Genomic DNA, 24,101 nt, shown 5'->3' with positions numbered 1-24,101 from the left:
GGACAGGCGTTAAACTTATGTGTATACAAAGTTTCCATTCCAAATTAGAAACATATTTCTCTACAATATTTTTTTAAAAAAATATATATTATAACAAATGCATTTTATCCATGGATAAAAGCTCAATGTATTTCAAAAAAAAATGTATTTCACCAACTCTTTGACTTTGAAGAGAAAAAATAATGTTTTAGACCATGTTCATTTTAGGGTTTATTATACTTTAAAGTATCGATGACTTCAAGATGTTAGTCATCGAAAAAACTTGTTACAAAGTATCATCTCATGTTTCAGATTGAGACAAAACACTCACCCGAATACACGAGACAAAACATTCACCCAAATAAATTTTAATTTATACAGTTCCGGTCAGACTTTCGATGACTGCTTCGTAAGCCATATATTTAGAACAATGTTATAATATCTGAATTGGATCATGAAGCTGTATTGCCTGTCTGAGGGTCTAGTGTGAAGATCATAGAATAATAATTTACTTCAATAAAATTTTGAAGATGCGCTGGAGTGAGCTCATGGACCAAGAGACTTAATCACTATAACTGTCTTCATACTTCGACTACCATAATGGTTGATAAGGATCACAAAAGTGAGGAAGAAAATTAGCTCCATCGTCCCCAGCACAATTGTCAGAAAATCAAAGGGACTAAATGCTGGACAACTTGCATTTCATGAAGCTATTTGCGGATATTTTTTCTTCTGTCATGCACGACTATTCTGCAAATTGAATAATATCAGGAAAACCAGTAACAGTGATATTTTTCTACAATGCCTTCGCTTTTTCTCTACCTATCCCTGTTGCTTGAAAACCGGAAACAAAATAATGAGGATTCATCACATTGGCATGTACCATAGGAGAAACCCAAAAATTTCCACAAACCAGGTCTCCTCTCTGTATGGTCAATTGCCATCGCGCAGCAAAGCAGTATGCCATAATCAGCTATAGCGAAAAAAGAGGTTCATCTTCATATGGGAATTTGTTTTTGGATAAGCTTCATATGGAATTTGAGACCAGAAAAAGGGAAATGCTTAGGGAGAATAATGACATGACCAGATACATACTTGCAATCGATGAATCCAACTTTGACCAATCATGTACTGTGCGGCTTTTTTTTTCCTTCCATTATTCTTTCCACAATAGATGGTATTTAACACCCATCATGTCATTTTGGTCTTCCATCACCACTTTTTAACACCCATGCCGAACCTTTAGATTCACAAAGTTCAGTCATAACCTGCAAAATGGCATAAAATAAATTTCAAACAGTACCACAATGAACTTTATCAATATTAAAAAATAGACAATGGAATGCCATGAAAATCTTTTTTGTGGTTGGACAAGATTAATGCCATGAAACCTTGAGGCAGTGTTACTTAGAATTTGTCTATTTACCTAGAATTTCAGTGCTAATTATACCTAAGAATACAAGAATGAAATCCTCAATTATTTCCAAAGCTCAATTTATTATGCACTTTAGCAAAGCCAGATACATTGAAACAAAAGGCAATGTATTTTTTCTCCAGCCATTTGCCTATTTCAATGAAGAGCTAACGGTTGGAATTGACCTAAGTCAAAAGGGTCAAGAAATTCACAGGCCGCCAATTCGTTTACAATGGAACAACTCAGAATGACTCTTCATAGTCCAAGAGCAGCAAAATGGCTTAAGCTGTCTTTTATTCTTATAATACCAAACCTAATCTCCTCTATCCCATTAAAAATCTTTGAACCCAGTAACCTAATCCCTTTCTCTCACCAGATATCCAGAAACTGTCTTAAACACCCTCTTCAGTTCATGCATGAATTTTTACACTCTGGCAAACAAACTTCATTTTGTGACCATTATCTTAAATTGAAAAGACTGAAACTCGGTTTCTGCCTCTCCCTAATTTCTGTTCTTTTGGATAAATAAGACCTAATCTCTCTTAACCATTCAGAAGTCCAAAATCAAATTGACTAAACTCGGACTCATAAAATAGCAGATAAATTTTGAAGCCAGCACCATCAGTCTATTATATATTATGGACCTTGTTATACTCAATGCTGGTAAACTCTCTCTTCAGAGCAAGCCTGGCAGCATGGGAAACTTCAGCCTTCTTGAGCTTTGCATTAGGTCCTTGCCCAAGTAGAAGATCAATTACAACTTTCCTGCAAGGCAGAACAAAATTGAAAAAAGAAAACATGTGGGAAACATTAACAAACATAGCCAGAGAGCATCATTAATCTTCACTGATAAACTCCAGAAACACAAAGCTAATGGTATCCAACATGTATTGGGCATAAAAGAAGCCTTTAAGAAAGAGGATTATTTTACCTCAACGGATCATATTCTGGATGTTCTGATGATGATTTCAAAACATAGAAACCATGAATGTTTATTGTACATTGACTTAAGACTTCCTCAAGCTCTTCTCGAGGAGCTTCAATGCCATTTGCAGCAGCTACTGCTATACGATGATCTGCCTTTGGAAGAGTAGCTTGTGAAACAGCCAAATCCCGTAAACCTTGGCAAATCAGCTGAAAGCTGCCAGCAAATCATTGTTCTAATATCAGTGACCAAGAGAAGAAAGGGGTTGAGGGAGGGTGGGGTGGAGAAGAAATTATATTGTTCATATCAACACCACAATTGTATGCAGTATCATATATTTTGGATGGCAAAGGAGATTCAATAAAGCAATCCCATCCTTGCAAGCGTTTTTCTTCAACTTCAATGACACCCAAGAACAAAACTTTCTGAGAGATGTCTATCAATGATAATGATATATGCATTATCATTGGTTGACTTATACAGATTAGTAAAATACGCTAAAAACAAAATCCTCATGGCTATAAGAAAATGATAAAATGTGAGATCTTCCATATTCAACCATGTTAGCTACCATCGTGATCAACATGCTGGTAAGTCACATGATAAGCATCACCACCATGACAATCGAACCCTAATTGCATGGTCTAGACTACCAACTTTATTACTGACTTAAACTGATTCAAACAAATACTTACATGAAATAGGAAAAGAGGAAAAAAAACCAGTAACAAAAAAAGACATCAAATTAGCAAAACTTCAAACATACCTCATTACAGTCCCATGTTAGAAAGAGAATATTGTTGAATGGTCAGGCATTTTGTTGCACCTTACATTGGTCATCAAAACCCCATTTTTTGATTATCATAACACAAATTTTTATGAACGAATATATACGCTAGAGGGAGCAAATATAAGCATTCACATCGACATAATTACACTCAGAAGGATCAACAATGACAGGGAATGTAAGTAATATCAGAAGAAAACAACAAATATAAAATAATAATAAAATAAAGCAGGAAGGTCCACGAAATTGTACCTGCAAACCTTGTGAGTATGAAGAACTTTAGGCAATGCCTTTAATAAAGCTTCCCGAGTTTCGGCTGTCATTGTCCCTCTCTCGCTGGGTACTCTACTTTTACTTTTCGTTGCAGATTTATCAGACTCAACTAGTTTTTCAGGTGCGCCAGGCTTTTTTGGTGCAACTTTTGTGCCTGGCATACCCCTTGAGTTAAAATAATTAGTCACCTCTGTTTCTATAGCAGCCCAGACTTCTCGTTGTTTCTCAACAATATGTGGGTAGAGTTTGATAAACGACTCATCTGTTTGCTCTTTAAACCTCCAATCATCAAAGGAGGGTCTTGCAACAGCTATTGTTTTCAGTATCTCTTTCACAGCATCTTTAATCTTTGCTGGCAAATGTATCTCTGAATTGTTGATAACTGAACTCTTGCTGAATAAAAGAAGGGTGTAGTTTCTTGCAAGTGTTTCCATACCACCCTCTGGACGTACCAATTTAGTTTTTGGAGCCCATAGTCCCTGCACTAACAGAGCATGCTGCTGAAGAACTCTTAAAACATCTTCCACGGAATCATCAGGAGCAAAGTGCTTAAGAGCAACGAACCGATGAACTGGAGGTCCCTAATATCAAAACCCCCAGAGTTATTAACAAAGAATATGAATAGCCAATATCTCCACCCAAAAAAGAGCCCCAACAATTAAACCCCAACAAAGCATATTCCTAACATAGCAACTTTTTTTCTATTAATTCCTAAGTGTAAAAACATCTGATCAACAAGAAACAAAAACTAAACTCTTCATTAATGAGTTCCAAAGAAATATGGTTTCAACAAGTAACAATCCCATTTATGCTCTTAAAAGTATCAAAAGCACATACAATATGACGGGCTTCATTTATATGCATCACAGTGAAGCTTTAGCTTCAAGTGGATGGCAGGAGGTGCCCACGAGTGAGAAACACAGTTTTCCAAAGGCTAGACCTCCACAATATAGAAAGAAAATTATGCTTTGAATACTTCAAGAAAATGAAATTATGATAACTGGTGCACAAAAAATAATCAATAAGGTAAATGGGATAGCCAATACTTTGTAGTCCAGAAACAACTGATACGTCTGTGTCCTGTTAAACATAACTTACAATTGCATAATTGAACCGATAAAAGTAAGGATGGCATCATTGCTGACATAGATCACATCATGTTAACAACAGAAGCAGAAAAACCAAAACAAGAAAATTGCAATTGATTAACAACAAATATAAGCCAAAGGATTAAGCAGGAACAAAAAATCAAAATGGAAACAGAAGTCAGATTTATGGTCTTTAAACTGCAACGAACCTCACAAAGCAATTTCTTAATACGTTCTTCCAACGGCATTGAAAGCAAAGACCTGAAATAACATGCATACACCCTGTCAGAATCGTATGATGAGACACGCATATAATTTTACCGCTCAAAGGGAGAGAGAAGGGGTTATTGGCATATATAGAAGAACAATGCACATATGCAATAAAATGACAGCTATATGCAAAATTTTCATGATATATAAATGCATGCACGGAACCAACTGCCGGTAACCGTAACACACACAAGCAAGTTCATTCGGCTATCACAATTCAACAGGTCAGTCGGATGGCCTGCATTATGCAAGGTTTTAAAACAGCAGCAAAGTAGCAACACGCGATCAATTGCAATTGAGAACCAAAATTGAACTCTACATGCAAAATACCAGCTGATGAGAGCGTAACTACATACTATGGCATTAAAAGACTTTCTCTTTTGGAAGACTAAGTCTAAGATGGCAGCAATTAAAAAGAATGCATATTTTTTCAATAAAAAACGAACAAACAAAATATTTTGGTCCCATAATGAGTGTTCTTAGTTGTTTGTTTATGTTTTTATGTTTTATCAAGTCAGAGGTATTTTCATAATTTTCTGTTCTGCCAAAACAGGTACTTCAGGTCAATAGATTCCTACATGGCGACTTATCAATTTCCATCTATATCCAGGAAATCCAAAGCAAAGTTAGCAGATGCGTTATTGAGGTTCTTGGCTAGTTAGAAAACTGAATTTGAGCCATTAAATAGTGCTTTAAACAGCACCTGTATATTAAGAGGAACAGATAAGAGAAAAACAAATAAGTACACGCATAAAGGTACACAAAAGATTTTAGTATTTTTGAGACATGAAAACAGATTAAGAAAAAAGATAAATTTGAAGAGTCACTATACCGTTTTGAAGAACCTTTCAGTCTAATGCTGTCATTACCTGCCGCAGGGCACAAAGAGGTGATGTATTCATACCTTCAAAAGATGACAAAATTCAAAACATCAAATCAGTTGCGGATGCTGGGTAAACACAGTAAGTTAAACTAATCTAGAATTTTTAAGCTGAAGCAACCAAATTACAACAAACAAGGAAACATTTATAAATATCATACGGGCTCATTGTAAAGCTAATGGGAGAGCTTTCTTGTGCCATCATCCTCTCAAGATATCCAGCTGAGAAATCACTCTTGGGGCCATGATACTTGAGTGGAACCCAACACTGTATAGAAAACAGAAGTGAAAAGATCGCAAGTGATATTCTGATACATTAACAGTTTGAAACTAAATGTTCCAAAAATTGAAGAACAACCAGTGATAAAAGATTACAATATAAATAAAGGGTAAAAAACTTCAGCGCACAAGGCTCCAGCAGTGAAAGAGAGATGGGGATGTTTAAAATGCACTGCAGCCATAGCCCCGTGTAGCGGAGAGGTTATTTCAAGGAATTAAACCAATGACCAATAGGTTGTGGTGAAACAATTTCACCACCAGACCAAGGGTTTGCCCTTGAAGAGCAACCATTAATACTGCAAAAAAATGGCATGTAAAAGGAAAACCCTATTCACAATTTCATAAAAATTATTTTTTTATTAAAAAAAATAGAGAACAGAGTCGAAGTACTAGAGTGTGTTCATTTGCTATTTGACAGATTCAAAATATAAATCCACAAAAAGATAAAAGAGGTCTGAGAATCGTGCACCATAAATGCAAAAAACAGCATACATAATCCAAGTGTACCTCCTTCTAATGAATAAGGTCATCCAATTAACAATTTTTAGAAGGGGTTGAGGCATGGATTCTAAATACAAGCATCTACGTAGTGGCAACATGCTTTCTTAGAAAGGCTTTGCAGTCCATGAGATTAGGCATACAACCTGACAATACTGGTTCTTTCTTTTATTTTATTTTTTCCTTTTCTACAGCTCGCCTAAAATTGGTGCTGCACTAACTTACACCCCATGTGAATAGCCGCGTCACTTTCTGGTTAAATGAACTCTTACTCTAGACCAAAAGTGCCTTACAAACTTGACATAACTGTTCTACCTCGTTATCATTTGTTTTGGGTTCAACTGCGGACTCCACCCTCTTATTCTGCATCAAAGAGAATAAATGAGTCAAGCATCACAGGGTAAAATACATATTAATGAAACATAGTAGGCACTACTAATTTGATGACATGACATATAATTAAATTTCAAAAACTTAAGGCCATTCAAAGAGTCCATGAAGATAGAAAAGAAATCATTGCCCAACTAAGACCTAAAATATGACATAAGACATTTTTTAAGAACGGGTAACAGCTATTTTTATTATGCTGGCTAGAACAAATGAACATAGCAAGCAAGAATTTATTGATCAGGGAAATACTAAAGTAAAAAACTCTCATGCACAATGCTCACACAGTGGGTGGGGTCGGGGACAGACAAGATGTACGCAAATCTTATCACATAATATGCCGAGAGAATGTTGTAGGTTGCACTCCTGCAACTCGACCACTAGGCAACATGTTCGTTTGAGATCATGAATTGATGAAAAAACTAAATATAATAATTCATGCAATTATACAAAAAAACTGGGGGATAAAGACATGAAAAGGAAACTATTTAAAGGACCAATTCACACCTATTTCCAGTTGAGGCATTGAGGTTAAATGGAAGTTAAAATAACAGATCAGTAGAAATAGAACTCCAGCCAATTCTCATCAGACCAGATTAGTTGTGAGCAGTATTATAACTAAACCAAATAAAATGAAAATTTTCAATGAAGCAAATTTACACACATTTGATTAGAAAAAAATTACAGAACTGTATGAAGACTTCCTTTCTCAGAAAATAGCTTATCGCGTAGGTCATATAACGAATAGAATGAATGATATATCAATAACAAAGTGAGTGAATAATGTTAGAGTTAATGATAGCAGATAAAAACATAGCTAGATTCATTTTTAAGTAACCTAAGATTGCCACCATTCTGCAACTTATAATAACAAGGGGAGAATCTCACCTGCTTCTTTACTGGACCAACAGATTTCTTTGGCTTAGATTCTTCTGACTCATCAGGAACATCAGCATTACTTTTAAAATTGGTCATCTTTTCTGTGCCACCAGGCGTGAAGTGTGCTAGCGATGGTCGGAGCTGCACAACTGCATGAATAGGATTCAGGTGCAACTGCAAGATGAAAATAAAGAAAGATCACTTACAATGCTTAGACATAATAACAGTAAAACGAGTAAGTGTTCGTAGAGCTTTAAAGAGACAAATCATGACCTGAAGTCCAAAACCTAGTAAGTTATAACTAACTGTTTTCAAGATTTATGGATATGAGAATCCATTGAGCAACCTTTACACACTTAATATTGCATACTCCCAAATGGCAATGCATTTGCAAGACCCCATCAGAATTGATTCAACTATTGAACAACTGAAGGACTATATATACGCATACATGACCACCAAATAAGAAACAGCTTCGCTATATAGGAGAGAGCAATCTATTGAAACCCTAAGAAAATCTTCCCACATAAGCCATAAAGGTGTAATTGTTACTTCTAAAGTAACTAAGTAATGGCTTCTCGGCCTAAAAAAATAACAAAATACTTTTGAAATATGACAGAATGCCAACCAGTTGACCTGGCTCTTCACACGTGTCCAACTATCACTATTAGGAAAATGTTGCGTTCAACCTTTGTAGACAGAATAGAAGACGTTCATACCTTATTGTCCATTAGAACTCCAACTGCATAACCAGCTTTCTGAGGTGGCTTCCATGAAGATGTCAAAACCTGAAGAGAAACCATAACAAATTATGTAATAATTTTTCTTCTACTAAGTTTCAAGAGCATATCAACTCTTTTCTTATGAATAGCAAAGGGCAATCACCGGTGCCACAAGGATATTTGTGCAATCTAACTCTCAAAAAATAATAAATAAAAAGATGGAATTCAGATAACATAAAAAAAAAAAAGAGTAACTTAATATACTTAAAACACAAAGAAAAACTAGTAAAAGCATAGTTAGATGCATATTCAAGGCATAGGGCTGAATAGAATTCAACGATAATAACAGTGTGTATACATCAACAACTTCTGGTGAATAGAAACCTATACCAAATTCTAATGATAAGACCTGTATCATCTTATAGTATTTCTTTTTTTCTGCATTCAAAAAAATACTATGCCAATATCCGAATTTTCATGATGTAATTTTTACAAATTAAAATAACTATATACTGGAAGTTACTGAAGTATAATCCCAGCAAACTACATTTCTTCAACTAATTTTTTATGTTATTGGCCAAGGGCAAAACATAATGTGATTGGACCATGATTAGAAGCAGAAACAGGACACGTACCTGATTTTTCATACTCATATTGCTAGCTTCTTCCTTATCAAAATGATTGGAATCATAATCCACGGACAAATCAACTTCCACCTCCCCAGTCATAGGTTTTACCCTCACCTACAAACAGAAAATGAAGGCAAAATCCCATCTCTCCATTTCCAATTCAAACATAATAAATAAAAGCCGCTCACCTCTTCGCATCGCTCATCCAATTCATACGGACGCCAACAGGGTCTCAATGGATATTGAAAAACATACAACTGGAGGAGAAAATGAGAAAACGAAAGATTTAATAAATATCTATATACGTACGTATACATATGTACATTAATACGTTATTCAATCTTGATATATAGACACACCTTTGAGTTCTCATCTAGGGAAGGGGTGAAGTAGACGTCAATTTCTCGGACAACCATGTCTTCCTCTACTTCTTGACCGTTTTCGTCAATGGGGACATTGTTCATTTCTGCTTCGACTTCAGCTTTCGAATCAATCTCCATTTTGAGGCTGCCATTAGACGCCGAGGGTTCGGTCTTCGGCGTCACTATCACTGGTGGCTCAGAATTCTGCGCCTCCTCCTCCTTCCGTGAAACCGGGACATCTTGTTGCTGGGGTTCCAGTTTTGGTTTTGATTCTTGGGGCTCCGCTGCTGACGCCGACTCCGTTTTGGGCTTAGGTTTAAACCTGGAAGATTTTGGCGCGAACCTGGAGGTTCGAGAAGGGACCTGGCTCGGTGCTCCTAGGTCGTCGTCAAGATCCATAATCGGTAGTCTTCACCTCACTCTGGTAAAGCCTGGACTAGCAGTGGTGACTGAAGGTGACTTCCGGTTCTCAAGCTTCAGGAATTATGGAGGTGACGATTTTTGACCTTGGACGCACCTACAAGCCTGCCGCAGTCGTTCTATTGGACAGGGCTCCTCTGAAGGGTTTCACCGTTTTAGTAGTGGGCCGGCCACCGCCTTAACGACATGAGAGCCGGGGGTTTCGTTTTAGTCCCTCTGATTTGCTTTAAACGTTTTGTAGTAATATACTTTTTAAAAATATAAAATTTGCCCCTAAAGTTATAATCATCTCGAAATTTAATATTCCCACCCACTTCGTATCCTTCACAAATTTTTGGAATAGCTCAATCATACCCCATCGAATGTCAACATAAAGTGATAAACTATCAAAGACTAATATCTCACATCATATTATCATGACATAATCGAGTGATAAATGAGTTAAGATCTTGCACCTCTCACATAATAATGCATATAAATAGAGCTTTAAGATCACATATTGGGTACCGTTGAGAAGTCGAGTCATATGTTTGACCATAGAGAACAATATCCTTGTGCGTGCCTAGTGCTGCAGCTCTCCAATTCTTCAAGTACTTGTTTTATGGGCTTAAAAATCGATGCAACAACACATGAATAACAAATTTGCGCATACCCATGACCCGTAGAGAATGATATCGTTGATGTGTTTAGACTTTGATTTCTAAACTCAAGCCAAATTAATTTTTCAAATCAGCGACCCATAAAGTTTTAAATTATTCACATTATTTTATAGTCATATATTATGTAGTAAAAATATCATTGTAAGTTAAATCCATTAATTCCCAAACAATCATCTCTTGTATCTTGTAAACCTTTAACTGAAACATCATGGTTAATACTTAATATACTGGGTTATACCTATTGAGCATCATGCAATCGTGCCAACCAAAAATTTTAAAAATATATTGAAAAAATTATGTTGATCACTAAATCCAAGAAGAACCCTTGATCATGTTATTCCCAATCAACATTACAAATTGAACAAAAAATGCATACAAAATGTTTAGAATATACTTATAATTAAATCATTTTTTATGTTTTGCGAATTATATTACATGTAATATTGCCCTAAACAACGAAAAATGATAAATTGTCATGTGGTTATAAACGTGGCAAATGAATTAAATATGATGTTTATTGGGATAATTAGTTAAATATGATTCATCCATGTGGATAACTTGAAAATGTATGTGGTATTAAGAATTAACTTTTCTTTTGTTTTTCTTATAAGTTTGGTGTAGATGGATTAGATGATGAAAATAACAAAATTAATAAAAATTACAATTATAGGGATTAATTTTTTATTTTCTGAAAGTATAGTACTTAAAAATTCAATATGCAAAAGAACGGGACCCTCTTTCTAATAAGTAAATGTAGTAGGTTTTTTCTTTCCCTAAACTATTTTTGTCCTCATTGTTGGGCTCCCTTGTCGAATAAAGGCCCTTCAAGATTTTTTTTTCGTCCGTTGAGCCCAGGCCCAACTTTAGAAAAGAGGTGCATTTTTTTCCCCGTTCCCCGGGTTTTCTTTTTTGCGACCAAAATCTCCCGGGCATTCTCAAACTCAGTCGCGCACAAACGTGCTAATCCATGATCGTCGCCGCCCGAAGCTAAACAAGGATGCGTCTGAAGATCCGGAGAATCGCAGATTCAGAGTTGAAACTATGTTTTGCTTATTTTCTCAAGCAAGATCCAAAAGGTAAGGAAATATCCGAATTAATCTAAAGTTTTTTGATCCTGTAAATATATCCACCATGGATTTAATTAAACCCTAAACGCCATGAAACTGATATTGTTTTGACAGATCAGAAGGAATGAGCTGGATCAAGCTTAAGGTTGTTATCTACAAGGTAACCTTTGGACTCTACATGCTAGATCGTTGGGACCGTTGCCTCGTCAGTATCCTTAAATTTTAACTTTATTATCCTAATTCCATCTCCAATAATTTAAGGCTTATGCAATCGTGCAATCACTATATCTGACTTGTACATGGAATTGGCCTAAGAATCTTTGTTCAATGAGTGAATGCGCTAGGCGGCAGTATTGCGATTTCCTAGTTTGCATCTGTAGATACTAGATATACAGACCATTATGCTGTTGTGGTTTGTTTGCAACAAAGGAGCATGGTATGCGGCTGAGATTTGCAGAAGTTACTGGTTTTCTATCCAGTTCTATATTGCATGAACATTTTGGTACTGTTTTTGGAACAAGTCATTGCAATTTGCAGCCCTGGTTTTTCTTAACAATTGTTGCGTTTCTTTTGAATGTTGGTGTTGTGTACTGGAATTTTGAATGCTCAGATGTCATTTTTCATTTTGTACTTTCATGGATCTTTTGACTGTGGTTTACTTTGTGGCTACGCATTTACTGTTGAAGATTTTATTGCCTCTTTGTGAGAACGTCTTGAATGAGGGATCCATTATCTAATGAAGATTAGTAGACTAAATACTAATAAAAATGAGTGAATACGGCAACTGTTTTGTATAGAGGATCTCTGACATCTCTCAAATCAACATGCCAGAGTTCTGCAACATCACATAAAGTTGTGGGAAATTTGGTTGGTGCAAAAGTTTTTAGAAATTAGACTGGAGGATGTAAAATGGATGGTTTTCAGGCTACCAGCTAAATTCTCAACAAACTTACCTGGTTAATATGAGATCCTTGAACTCGGAGTTTTTAGATTTACAGTACTTATCTCTCAGGTTGTGCCTGATTGCTTTCTTACCATTTAACATTGCTTACCTTATTTCTTCCAGGAATTATTGGTGAAATTTAGGGGTTGCAGACTTCTTGTTTGGAAGATTTGAATCTTGCTGCCATACTGATATTGCTTTTGGTTTTCACTCCATCAGAAGTATCAGGTTCTTCTTTTCTCTGTTACCTACCTGTCTGTATTCCTATTATTAATTATATGTTGCAATATATTCATTGAGCACTTCGAAAGTATTTGCGTTTGATACATCTTTATAAAAGTGAATCAAAGCAACGGCAATGCTGGAAAAGATTGCCTTTTAACTGTTGCTAATTCCTTTAACACTTCAATAAAGGCCCATCAATGTTAGTACAAGAAAGTTGAAATCAATGGAAAGAAAGGGAGAATGTTGCATGCACTCTACAATGAGCATGTCTATAAGCTATGGCTTTGTACCTTATGCAGGAAGGAAAAACCTTTTGTGAATACACTTACCATGTAGAATATGAGTTAGCCTATGCATACCAAAATTACAAAGCTTCTCATTTACTTTCCATAATTATGCACCAACTTGTTACTTAAAGGAGAAAAGCGTGCAATAATTGGTTCATTTATTTTTCTTTGATTCTGCTTATCTAAATGCTCTGTTAAGGACATGATAATTAGAAATAACTGTCCCTCTTCTGCAAATAGAACTGGAGTTCTCAGTGTTTTTTATTAGAAATGTGTTTGAGCCTTTGAGGATTAAAATACCTTCACAATGGTGGATATTTTCCGAGTTAAGTGGTAATCTTTTTTCCTTATGTCTTCTTTTGTTTTGCATATCCCTCAGAGAAATTTTTGATGGGCTTAGTGCCTCACAACTTCAGTGTTATATTTACTCTCTAGCTTTTTTAGGGATTTCATCTTCTCTTTAAGCAAAAGAACTGGAAAACTGGATGGCAACTCTTCTTGCGATTCTTTGTTTACTGAATTTGTGTTCCGTTTGTGTTAATATGATTGGAAATTGTAAGCATGTTATTATAGAACTGATAGCATGATGCTCTAGATGTTGACTGTTTCTTGAAGCTGTTTCTACCTGATAGACATTCTACTGTTGGCTTTCCGAGTACATTTTTTACCTTTAGAAAGAACTTGAAAGTCATGAATAATGAAAGTTCATATCATAATAACAAGCTAGCTTGCTCTTCTATACTTCTACTTGTTTTTATGAATCCCAATATAGGTCCTTTACTCGCTTAAATTAAGTTAATTTGGTACAGCTTTTAGATAGTGTGCGTAACCAACCACCTTTGAAACCTTCTTATTTTACCTTTATGATCACAGATCACCATTTTCTTGAGCCTATAGAGCAGAGGTTTCCTGTTTATTGTGCGCATTTCTTTTTTCTCTCTATGCATGGGAGCAATAGCACCTGATCATCTTTTTCTTGCCAGGGTTACGTTTAGTTGATGTTATTTACTAAAATATAAAAGTAAAGGTAAATTTTATTAGAAATGCCTCTCTGTGTTTATATTGATTAATTTATTGAAATAAACATGTTCCTAAAATGAGATCATGATAGAATTATGAATACTGATGATATTGATCATCAGTTTAGCCTAAATACGGGGAGATTTAACTGTGCTACAAAATAATAAAAATGAGCATTCTTCAGAACTAGGCCTCCCATTCCTTGCCAATGTTTAAGGGTAAACAACACTGAACACCCGAGCACAAGGCTTCCGCATTGAGTGGGGTGGGATCAGACAAGATGTACGTAAACTTTGCCCCTACATAATATGTGAATATGTTGTTTCTAGGAATTGAACTTGTGACTTCATGTCAATGATTCCTTTTTTTGGAGTTTGATGTTAAAGATAGGAATTCATGGAAACACTCAGATATTCACTCCCCCTACTTTCTTCTTATCTCTTTTAAAGTGAGAAATGAAAGCGAACTTTTATGAGTGGTGATTGACTTGTAGATTTCCATTAGGTGATTGTGCAAGTAAAAGGAGAGGATAGCTTCCTTTGACTTTTTCTTTGGTAGTTGCTTTAGTTAACTTAAGCTTTTTTTTTTTTTGATACTAGGGAGGGGGAATACCCACAAACAAACCAAATGATTAAACCTCTACTTGCAATACCCGCCTAGGCCAAGCAACTCCAATAAAATCCTCCCAAAGCAGACCCTGAATGCCAACAATAGGATGCTGAAGAATCGTTAGCCCATTGCCATGGTTGAGAGACTCAGATGCAAGGAAATCAGCAACCCGGTTCCTTTCTCTATACACGTGAATTGCTTTCACCTCCCAAGCTTGATGAACAAGCTTCCGGCACACACTAATCAAATTGGAAAGAGAGAGCTTTGGAACACTCTGCTTATTTAGCCAATCCGCAACCATATAGGAATCTGTCTCCAAAATAACTTGGCGAAAACCCTCTTCCCAAGCTAGACGAAGCCCATGAATCGCTGCCCAGAGTTCGGCCTCTATCGATCCACAACTGCCAATATTAGCAAAAAAACCTTTTAACCATACACCGCGATAGTCTCTTAGCAAACCTCCAGCACCAGCTGCACCATGCTCACCTTTACTACACCCATCAGTATTGAGGGTCACCCATCCTTGAGGAGGAGGAGACCACCCAATCATTTGCAAACCATACATGCCTTTACGTACAAGAACAGATGCATGAAGGCTAAAAGCTTGCTTGATTTCAGCCAAATACCTCTTGATCCACATGAGCTTAGAATCCACCAAGTAGTCCTTATCATTAAAAACCATGTCATTTCGCCACCTCCATATGCTCCAAATAGCCACGACAAACATAGTGTCCCAGCTAGCCCCAAGGTCAGTAACTGAATTCTTACACAAATTATAAGAAAGCCAATCTTGAAAACCCATTAAGTTTTGACAACGGATTTCAACAGGAGGCATTAATAAGTTCCAAATATGCACTGCCATAGGACACCTCCTAAATAAGTGATCCACATCTTCAATCTCACCAGGACAATTTTTGCAAAAAGGAACATCAGTAAATCCTCTTCGGACCCTTTCTGAATTACATAGCAATCGTTGATGTTTAACCATCCAAATAAAAGCCTTGACCCGTTGAGGAGCCTCAATTTTCCAAATAGACCTCCATATCTTATTTGTATTGACCCCCTCATAACCTGTAGCAATGTCATATGCAGTCTTGATTGAAAATTCGCCACTACAAGACTTGCCCCAACATAAACTATCCACAACATCATCATCTTCTGATAGCATGAAAGCCGCCAACTTTTGTTCGATATGACTAGGAAGGAAATCCTTAAGAGTATGCCAGTAAATCCTTAAGCTTTGGCTTCCTAATTCTTGTGTCAATCTTATTATGTGTAGTTTTTGTTTGCAACCTCCTTGGTGCTTTAATAAAATTTTACCATTCAAAAAAAAAAAAAGAAAGTAAAAGGAGAGGAAGAATTATGAAAATATTGCAAGAAGTAGGAAATTGCTGGGTGACTGGAAAAAAGCTTTATAAACGTTAGCATGTTAGAAGCAAGTACAGTAGAAGAAAATTTTGGATAAATGTTAGATTAAAGAATCCATGTGGTACCCCTGTTTAAAATTTTAATTAAATTATAAGGAAAATTTTTGTGGTGATAAAGAAAAGGTGGTGCGCTCATCTTGGACTTTCCAGGATGCATGTCCAAAACTTAAAAGAGAAGTATTTAGCCTAAAGGCTTAGCAAAGTGCTTGATGACCATAGCATTTAGTTAGGTCTCTGATTGGTCATTAAACATAGTGAGCCTGGCTTTATAGTGGTGGTTCACATCCTATTCATCATCTGCCTTTGTGTTCCTACGTTCGTTTGAATTCAATGAATCATATTAATATATTATAATTGCTTTTTTGCTGAATTCCATGATATGCTATATTATATACAGAGGGGTTCTTTAGTATCGAGACAATTTTTTACTGTTGTCATGAATGTCTGTTATTAGGAGACACAGAACTGAAGGATGAGTTTTTCTTGGTTCTTGATAGATTACTCTACTATTTGGCATTTTTATATTTTATTGCACAGCTTAAACTTTTCAAATAGAAGCCAGGCTAAATTGCATCTTTTATCTCTTGAATCTTGAGTCTCTAGGTTCTAGCCAAATTATTGCTTCCGGCACTACAGTAAATTAGGCACTGGTGTGTGGTTAGATTCCCCTATTGATAACATCTGGATTAATTTTCCTATTCTAATATTTACCTGTTATTAGAGAATTAGAAACGAAACGAAACGAAGAGCTAAAACAGAGGTAGAACCAATGTAGGAGAAGAATCTCTTCCATTTAATATATATAGGGCCCGTTTGGGTCCCTGGTAGAGGAAAACAAAATATCACCGCATCTCGAGAATGATGAACGATTCCGTCACTATTGCTTTTGGAAGTGATTTTTGTGACCTGTCAAAACATTCTTTATCAATATAATTCATAGTGATGACAAAAAAAACCGATCCGAACACTATACATAGGGTATCCGATCCATTTAAAATCTGAAAACTGATCCTATAGGTTTTGGAAACTGTTTTGGTTTTGGTTTTCAAACCCGTCATGGTTTAGGGTCGGATTTGGTTTTTGGTGTCGGGTTTAGGGTATCCGAACCGTTTAATAAAAAGATTCATTATAATAATAATATTATAAATCATCTATAAAGGTATACTACTAGGATATTAAATTATAACATGATAAAGCATATTAAAACATATATATTTATAGAAGCATACTAATAAAACTATAAATTAGACTAATTTGAATTATAAAATCATAATTAATATAAACCATACTCAATATTAATTTATATTAATATAATCATAAAAAAAAACATAAAAATATTAAAAGTTAAATGGTAAACAGGTACCCGATAGTAAACAGTTATGAAACGGTTCCAGGTTTGGAAATTTAAATGGTTTTTGGAACGGTTTTGGAACGGTTTTGGTATAGAGTATTTTAAATGGAAATGGTTTTGGTATTTCATAATTGGAAGGATATCCGATCCTTTGTCATCCCTAATAATTCATTTCACAACGTCATAATGTTTTATCTCACAATACCTCATCTCTATTGGTCAAAATACACGGCATTCCCAAACATACCCTACGTATGTGTGTATTTCTACTGAATGGCTTCTGGTGAGACTAAAGCCGGCCGCTAAAAGATCAATATGGCAACAGTTTCAATTATTCAATAGGTAATTTAATTAGGTCCTTGATGGCTCCTCATATGATGAAGTAGTGATGGGCCCCATAAAACTGCCTAAAATAATGCGGAATTTGAATTATAAAAAAAAAAAAGAGGCTATCCAAGTCAATGCAAGCCGGCTTTTTGGTTGTATTCCATCTCCACACTCCAAGCAATAGAATCTCTTTTCTCCAAACTTAACGTCATTTTCTGTACTAGATTAAATTAAGTATTCAAATATAAAAAATAATAATTTGTTACTTCACGTAATTTCTATAATATTATTGTTCATGCAATAGGCCATGTATACATTTAAATATGTCGAATTGTCATAAACAAAGGCACGTACGGGAAGCAGTTCAAGACTTTATTATCATGCCAAGTCTTGCGTGTTTTGAATTTTGATTGGAACCTTACAATGACTTGGTCAATTATATGCCACTGTCAACTACATGTACATAGCCATTCCAGTTGTCAGGTTTGGAAGGTAGCGTTAGTAGACACATATGTCATGGTCATCATGCCATTTAATGGACTGAGAGTGGATGTTATATGGTATTGGACTATTGATGATCATCATGCCATTGAAGCTAAGACACAGTTTAGTACTATAAGTATTCCCATCATTTGTGAAGATCTACTCGTAAGAGGATATCATTAAGGTTCTCGAATTAGGGAACTCTTGAATTCTTTAGAGTCTACAATTCTCATCCAATGACTGAGAAAATATAAAAGTATAGTGTGACGTGATATACATCTCAAATCATTAGATGATAATTGTATATTTTAAGAATTACAAACCTCCAGATCCCTCAAGATGAGATATGATTTTATCCTTCTGATACGTTTAATTTTTTATCTGTTTAAAAGAAATATGCTCGTTAATTGCAGGATTTTATGTTTAAAATTTTTGAGGCATATCGAAGGTTTTTGAGATTGTATTTGGTATGATTTGATTTTTTTGGTATGAGATAACATGTTTGAATGGGTCATACTTAAAACAGACGAAACTTTTCTATACAAATTGAACATTGAACTTGGGTATCATCCAAAGAGAGAAATCAAGAAGTACTTTATATAGCATGTCCTACATATGGCAGAATTACTGATAAAGTTGTGAAATTCCATCTATTTCATGTCGCCTAGTCTACATATTCTCAACATAATGTTAGGTTTAATCTTGCTACTATCCCAGGTTGCTTCAAGAGGTGTCGTTCTATTTTTTTTTATTTCTTCTGTGGTTTGGATAACAAGCACCCCCTAATCTATCTTCACATAAAAGGAATAGGAGCTTACAATTGTTGTCTCAACGATTTCGAAATAATACCTAAAAAAATAAAGAATTCTGCACTAAAATCTTAACCCATTTTTTTGACTTAAATAATGAAAAATGATATAAAGATGTTGTGGAGTCTAAATCTTATTTTAAATTTTAAAAAAATTAAACGAGTGAGTGTTCATTATATTGTAATGAATTATTAACCATTCTCCTTAAGACATTTGTTAAGAATACTTTTTTTTATAATTTACAACATTTATATTCAAAAACCACCTAATTTATTCAACAATAATCCCAATAATCCCAAGCTTATAGAGACAACAATAAAAAGTGGCCAAGTTTATCAAGCATAACACGTGGAAAATTCATATTGGTCCAAGGATGTCAAAAGTTGAAATCTTGCACAAGAAGTAGTTTGACTTCTGTAGGAAATAAAATCCCAACACATCACACACACTATTGAGTATTGACGGTTCGACACTAGACAGCTTCTCAACTCTCACCTGTCTTTCATTAACACAAAATCGAATCCAAACACCACCGCTACCCGACAAACCAGCGAATTACCACGCCAGTTTTTCTTTGTCCCTTTCTGTAATAGAACAGAATAGCAAGCTTTGTATTTGATATCGACAAGTGCGCGGTTAATCCTCTGTGTAAATGGAAACTTGGTCAAGAAGAAGCCCTAATATTAACTGAGCCCCGCATCACTAACCCAACTCACTTAACTCATTTTTTATTGTTTATCTTTTTCTGTCCTCTGAAAAAGCAGAGAGGCGAGCGAAGCGAAGACCAAAGACTCGGCAAAACCTCTTTTTTTATTTCGCACACGAAAAGTTTTCTGCTTCTCTTTCTGCATCTCTGTTTATTGCACAGTCCATATCCGATCTTTCTCGAAGTGTTTCATTGTGGGGATTCGGAGTGTATTGATTTAATTTGGACTGTTAGATCAGGTTTCAGTCTTCGGCCCTTGGTTTTCCGGTGACTTTGTGTTTTTTTTTCTTATTCTGGTTCTTTTTTGGGTTTGAGCCTTTGAGGGGACTGGGTTTAATGATTGAGTTTCTTCGATTAATGCGAGTTATTGTCAGATAGCCATAAGAGCTGGTAGGTGGGTAAAAGAAAAAAGAGGGATATTGACTGGTTGCTGAGAAATGGAAAAAAGGAAACTTTTTTATCAATAAAATTTTCTTGGAGTCCTGAGATATCTGCCCTAAATTGCCACCCTAGGAACCCTAGAAGGCAATCAGTCATGCCGGTTGATTTGGATAATTCCTCTACAGTTTCTGGCGAGGCCAGTGTGTCCTCCTCTGGTAATCAACCTCCACCACCGAAATCCACTGCCACCAAGAAGAAGCGAAACCTCCCAGGCATGCCAGGTAAGAAGTAGAGAATAGGACATTGAAGTGAAGTGGGTTTGTGCTTATTAGTTTAAAAATATGAACTTTTATGGTTTTTGTTTGGGAATTTATTGCAGATCCAGATGCAGAGGTGATTGCTCTGTCTCCAAAAACCCTCTTGGCTACGAACAGATTCGTCTGTGAAATTTGCAGCAAAGGCTTTCAAAGAGACCAAAATCTGCAGCTTCATCGGCGTGGACACAATCTGCCATGGAAACTTAGGCAGCGATCGAGCAAAGAAGTGAAGAAGAGAGTCTATGTGTGCCCCGAGGTGACCTGTGTCCACCACGATCCGTCCAGAGCTCTGGGCGATCTTACTGGAGTAAAGAAGCATTTCTGCAGAAAACACGGCGAGAAGAAGTGGAAATGCGACAAGTGCTCGAAGAAATACGCGGTGCAGTCCGATTGGAAAGCTCACTCAAAAATTTGCGGTACCAAAGAGTATAAATGCGACTGCGGCACTCTGTTTTCGAGGTTGGTTTATGGTATTGTTGCTCTGTTTGGGTTCTGTAATCTCTTCTGCATTTAGGTCTGTAATATTTTTGATCTTTTGGTCCTTTACAGAAGGGATAGCTTTATCACGCACAGAGCGTTTTGTGATGCATTGGCAGAGGAGAGTGCTAGAGCTCAGACTCATCCTCAAAGTCCTAATCATCAAAATCAGGCTGCTCCGGTCAATCCAAATCCAAATCCAAATCCGAACCCGGAACCAGAGCCGGAGGCCAACGTCCCCGAATCGCCTTCACTACCTTCAGTTCCAGCTACTGCTTCTCCTTCTACAATCCCATCATCTGTTTCTCAGTCAACTGTTGCATCATCCTCTGTTTTGCAAATTCAAAGTCCAGGTAAAGTGAACCAGAACGGGAAATTATTTCAAATTTTAGTTTGGATTTTGTCGGATTTGATTGTGTTAAAATAAAGGAAGAACTAAAACTTTGTTGTTTTTTCTGTCTCCCGCAACGGATCTTGGAGTTTAGTAGTTTTTGTCCGTTACTGATCTTTGTTGTTACTTGGGTGTGTTTAATTAGAGAGCCATCCATATCTGTAGAACTGAAAGTGAGATTAATTCCTTTATTTTTTTCCCACACACTTTGAGATTCAGTTTGGGCAAATCTTGATAAAGAAACCCAAGTGATTCAAAAGCTAAAAGAGAGAGAGAGGAGTGGCTTTAGGGAAAGGAAACCATTATTAATTCCCTTTTCTTCTAAAGTTCTTCATAAAGAAAAGCTCAACTTTCCATCCCCATATGTATAAGTGCTCATGTTTTTTCTCTTTTTCTTTTGATTTTGTTGTAAAGAAGTGCCTGAAAATCCAACTCAAATTGTCGAAGAAGGACCGGCACCGGCAACAACAACTAGCTTGAATGGAAGCTGCAGCAGCAGCTCAGGAAACAATGGGAGCACCAGCAGTACTGTATTTGCTAGCTTGTTTGCCTCTTCAACAGCTTCTGGGAGCTTACAGCCTCCTCAAGTTCCTGCCTTTACTGATCTAATCAGATCATTTGGGCGTCCTGATCACACTACAGATCTTGCACCATCTTCGTCTGCAGAACCCGTCTCTCTATGCCTTTCCACCAATCCCGGGTCGTCCATTTTTGGAACCGCAGGGCAGGAACGAAGGCAATATGCACCACCACCACAGCCAGCCATGTCTGCCACTGCACTTCTACAAAAAGCTGCTCAAATGGGCGCTGCAGCTAGTAATGCTTCATTTCTTCGCGGACTTGGGATAGTTCCTTCTTCATCGGCTGCACAGCAAGATAGTTTGCAATGGGGCCAACGACAAGTAGAGGCTGAGAATGGCACAATTGCTGCAGGACTCGGGCTTGGGCTTCCTTGTGATGGGAGCTCTGGTTTAAAGGAATTGATGATGGGAACTCCTTTGTTTGGCCCCAGGCAAACAACTCTTGATTTGCTTGGACTGGGAATGGCTGCAGGTGGCAGCCCCGATGGCAGTTTATCGGCTTTAATTACATCGATCAATGGTGGCCTTGATGTGGCTGCAGCAGCAGCATCTTATGGAGGTGGAGAATTTTCTGGTAAGGATATTGGAAGAAGCTCGTGATATGAACCATACTTTCACCATATGTACAGGTCATCTGGTTCTAGATAATTGGTGTAGCAGGAGAACATCAGTCTAAGTTAAAATTTTGCTAGTACGAAATCTTCAACGGCATTCACACTTTTTTGATGTGTTGTTGGACTGGGGTTTGTTGAGAATTTCTCTGGGTGGCATTGAACTTACTTAGGCTCAAATCCGGAGACCCTTTGCTTCTCTTGTTCCTGTGGGGATCAAAATATCATTTGACACACTTGCGCAAAGACAATGGATGTCAAAAATCACAGGAGGTGGAAGGAAGAACCCCTGCAAGTGTTTGAGGTCCATAGAGCTGCATTCTTTGTGTAGCAAAGTAGGATAAATTGTCTATTTACTTGTTTTATATATCTTTAGGCCTGTAGAAAAGTTGTAATTTGCTAGGTGAAGATCAGATATATATATATATTTTCTGGCTGTCTCTTTGTGGATGGATTATGTTAAGATCTTGTAATTGATTTTGTTTCTCCTTCCCTGCTTCCCATCAACTATATAGTATATACCAATATGTTGGTAAATATGAAACCAAGTAGTATTGCTGCAGTGTTGATCAATTGGTACTCGTTTGATTTTCATTACTTCTGACATATTTTCTTACTGAACAAAGAACGTTTAATGCTCAACAGGATCACATTTGGCTGCTTTGTGATTGTGGCCAATTTAACGTGAATTTAGGTTTGTCATTTGCTTTCTCAATTTCCATTTGAAATGAAGAAAGAAGTTATTACAGTCAGACTGATGGAAGCTGGAAGTACTGAACCACCAACAGAAAATGATGACCTGACAAGCTTTGGAGGACTGACTAGTGACTACATCTATCATTTTCGCTGTGAATTTAAGAGCTTGGTCTGAGAATTAACACGAGTAGTTTTACAGTACCGCTAAATGAAACGCTAATACTAATTTTTTTGGGGTAACAACGATATTATTCAAACTTATAATTTTAGATACCCGTTATGAACCTAAACTCATATATTTAAATTCACACTCGTGAAAGTTTCATACCTCAACGACAAAATAAGTTAAGACAAAACTCAATACTTCCAATGACTAATACTACTATCAATAAAAACTAATACTGATGCGATCAAGTGCGTCGAGTAGGAGGTCATTTAAGCTTCCCATTGCATTTACATTTTCAATACCCTTGGCCTTACTATAATTTTGATTGACTAGAGAGGCTAGCGGAATCTAGATATTTATAAAACACTAGACGGCTTTGACAAATCTTAGGAGAATAATTTAATGAAAGTCCAATTTCTGCTTGTCTGTAGCTCTTTGTCGTTTTCTAGTTTTTCTGGGTGTATGCAAGCAATGTGCGCCAATATTCCGGCATCCAAACTTGTCTTTTTCCTCTCGTCCAAGTTTGTTTTCGCAACTCGATATGTTTAATTAATTGTTTTGCATTTAGATAAGTTGTGAGCATCTCTGATGTCATACAAGGCTTCGCTAGCTATACGACAAGATGGCTAATATGGAAGTAGCATCGGATCGCAGAGTGTATAAAACAAAAGCCCAGTTTAAGCCTAAAATCCATCTCTGTTTCTACTTGGTTTCCTTGATGAATCCCAAACCCATGAATTACAAGAATATTGTCCGTTTCGAGCCATGTACCTACA

The 24,101-nt window shown here is 36.5% G+C and overlaps 3 protein-coding genes across 4 annotated transcripts; 2 read left to right on the top strand and 1 right to left on the bottom strand.

The window, feature by feature from the left end:
* Window positions 1-649: 649 nt before the first annotated feature.
* Window positions 650-9,962, bottom strand: LOC120015255 (DNA-directed RNA polymerase III subunit RPC5). Its single transcript, XM_038867587.1, has 13 exons — window positions 9,370-9,962; window positions 9,199-9,267; window positions 9,017-9,124; window positions 8,379-8,447; window positions 7,669-7,833; window positions 6,709-6,756; window positions 5,778-5,884; window positions 5,569-5,640; window positions 4,676-4,727; window positions 3,358-3,959; window positions 2,325-2,534; window positions 2,038-2,158; window positions 650-1,247 (listed from the first exon to the last, which is right to left on the bottom strand). The coding sequence occupies exons 1-13, from the start codon at window positions 9,769-9,771 to the stop codon at window positions 1,176-1,178; spliced, it is 2,097 nt and encodes a 698-aa protein (XP_038723515.1). The 5' UTR covers window positions 9,772-9,962; the 3' UTR covers window positions 650-1,175.
* Window positions 9,858-13,465, top strand: LOC120015105. Its single transcript, XM_038867330.1, has 4 exons — window positions 9,858-9,944; window positions 11,319-11,527; window positions 11,633-11,678; window positions 12,585-13,465. Exons 1-4 carry the CDS (start codon window positions 9,858-9,860, stop codon window positions 12,633-12,635), a joined length of 393 nt encoding a protein of 130 aa, XP_038723258.1. The 3' UTR covers window positions 12,636-13,465.
* Window positions 13,466-19,723: 6,258 nt separating this feature from the next.
* On the top strand, window positions 19,724-23,002 carry LOC120014722 (zinc finger protein GAI-ASSOCIATED FACTOR 1-like). 2 transcript variants are annotated; one of them, XM_038866760.1, is made up of 4 exons: window positions 19,724-20,367; window positions 20,466-20,862; window positions 20,953-21,233; window positions 21,689-23,002. In XM_038866760.1, the coding sequence occupies exons 1-4, from the start codon at window positions 20,241-20,243 to the stop codon at window positions 22,450-22,452; spliced, it is 1,569 nt and encodes a 522-aa protein (XP_038722688.1). In that variant the 5' UTR covers window positions 19,724-20,240; the 3' UTR covers window positions 22,453-23,002. The 2 variants fall into 2 exon arrangements, with proteins under 2 accessions (XP_038722688.1, XP_038722687.1); XM_038866759.1 differs by having other exon boundaries at window positions 19,726-20,367; window positions 21,686-23,002.
* The last annotated feature ends 1,099 nt before the right edge of the window (window positions 23,003-24,101 follow it).

This window comes from Tripterygium wilfordii, chromosome 14, assembly GCF_013401445.1.
Source record: "Tripterygium wilfordii isolate XIE 37 chromosome 14, ASM1340144v1, whole genome shotgun sequence".
Lineage (NCBI taxonomy): Eukaryota > Viridiplantae > Streptophyta > Magnoliopsida > Celastrales > Celastraceae > Tripterygium > Tripterygium wilfordii.
Note: the sequence above shows the minus strand (reverse complement) of the source record. Positions and strands in the feature narration are given on the sequence as shown.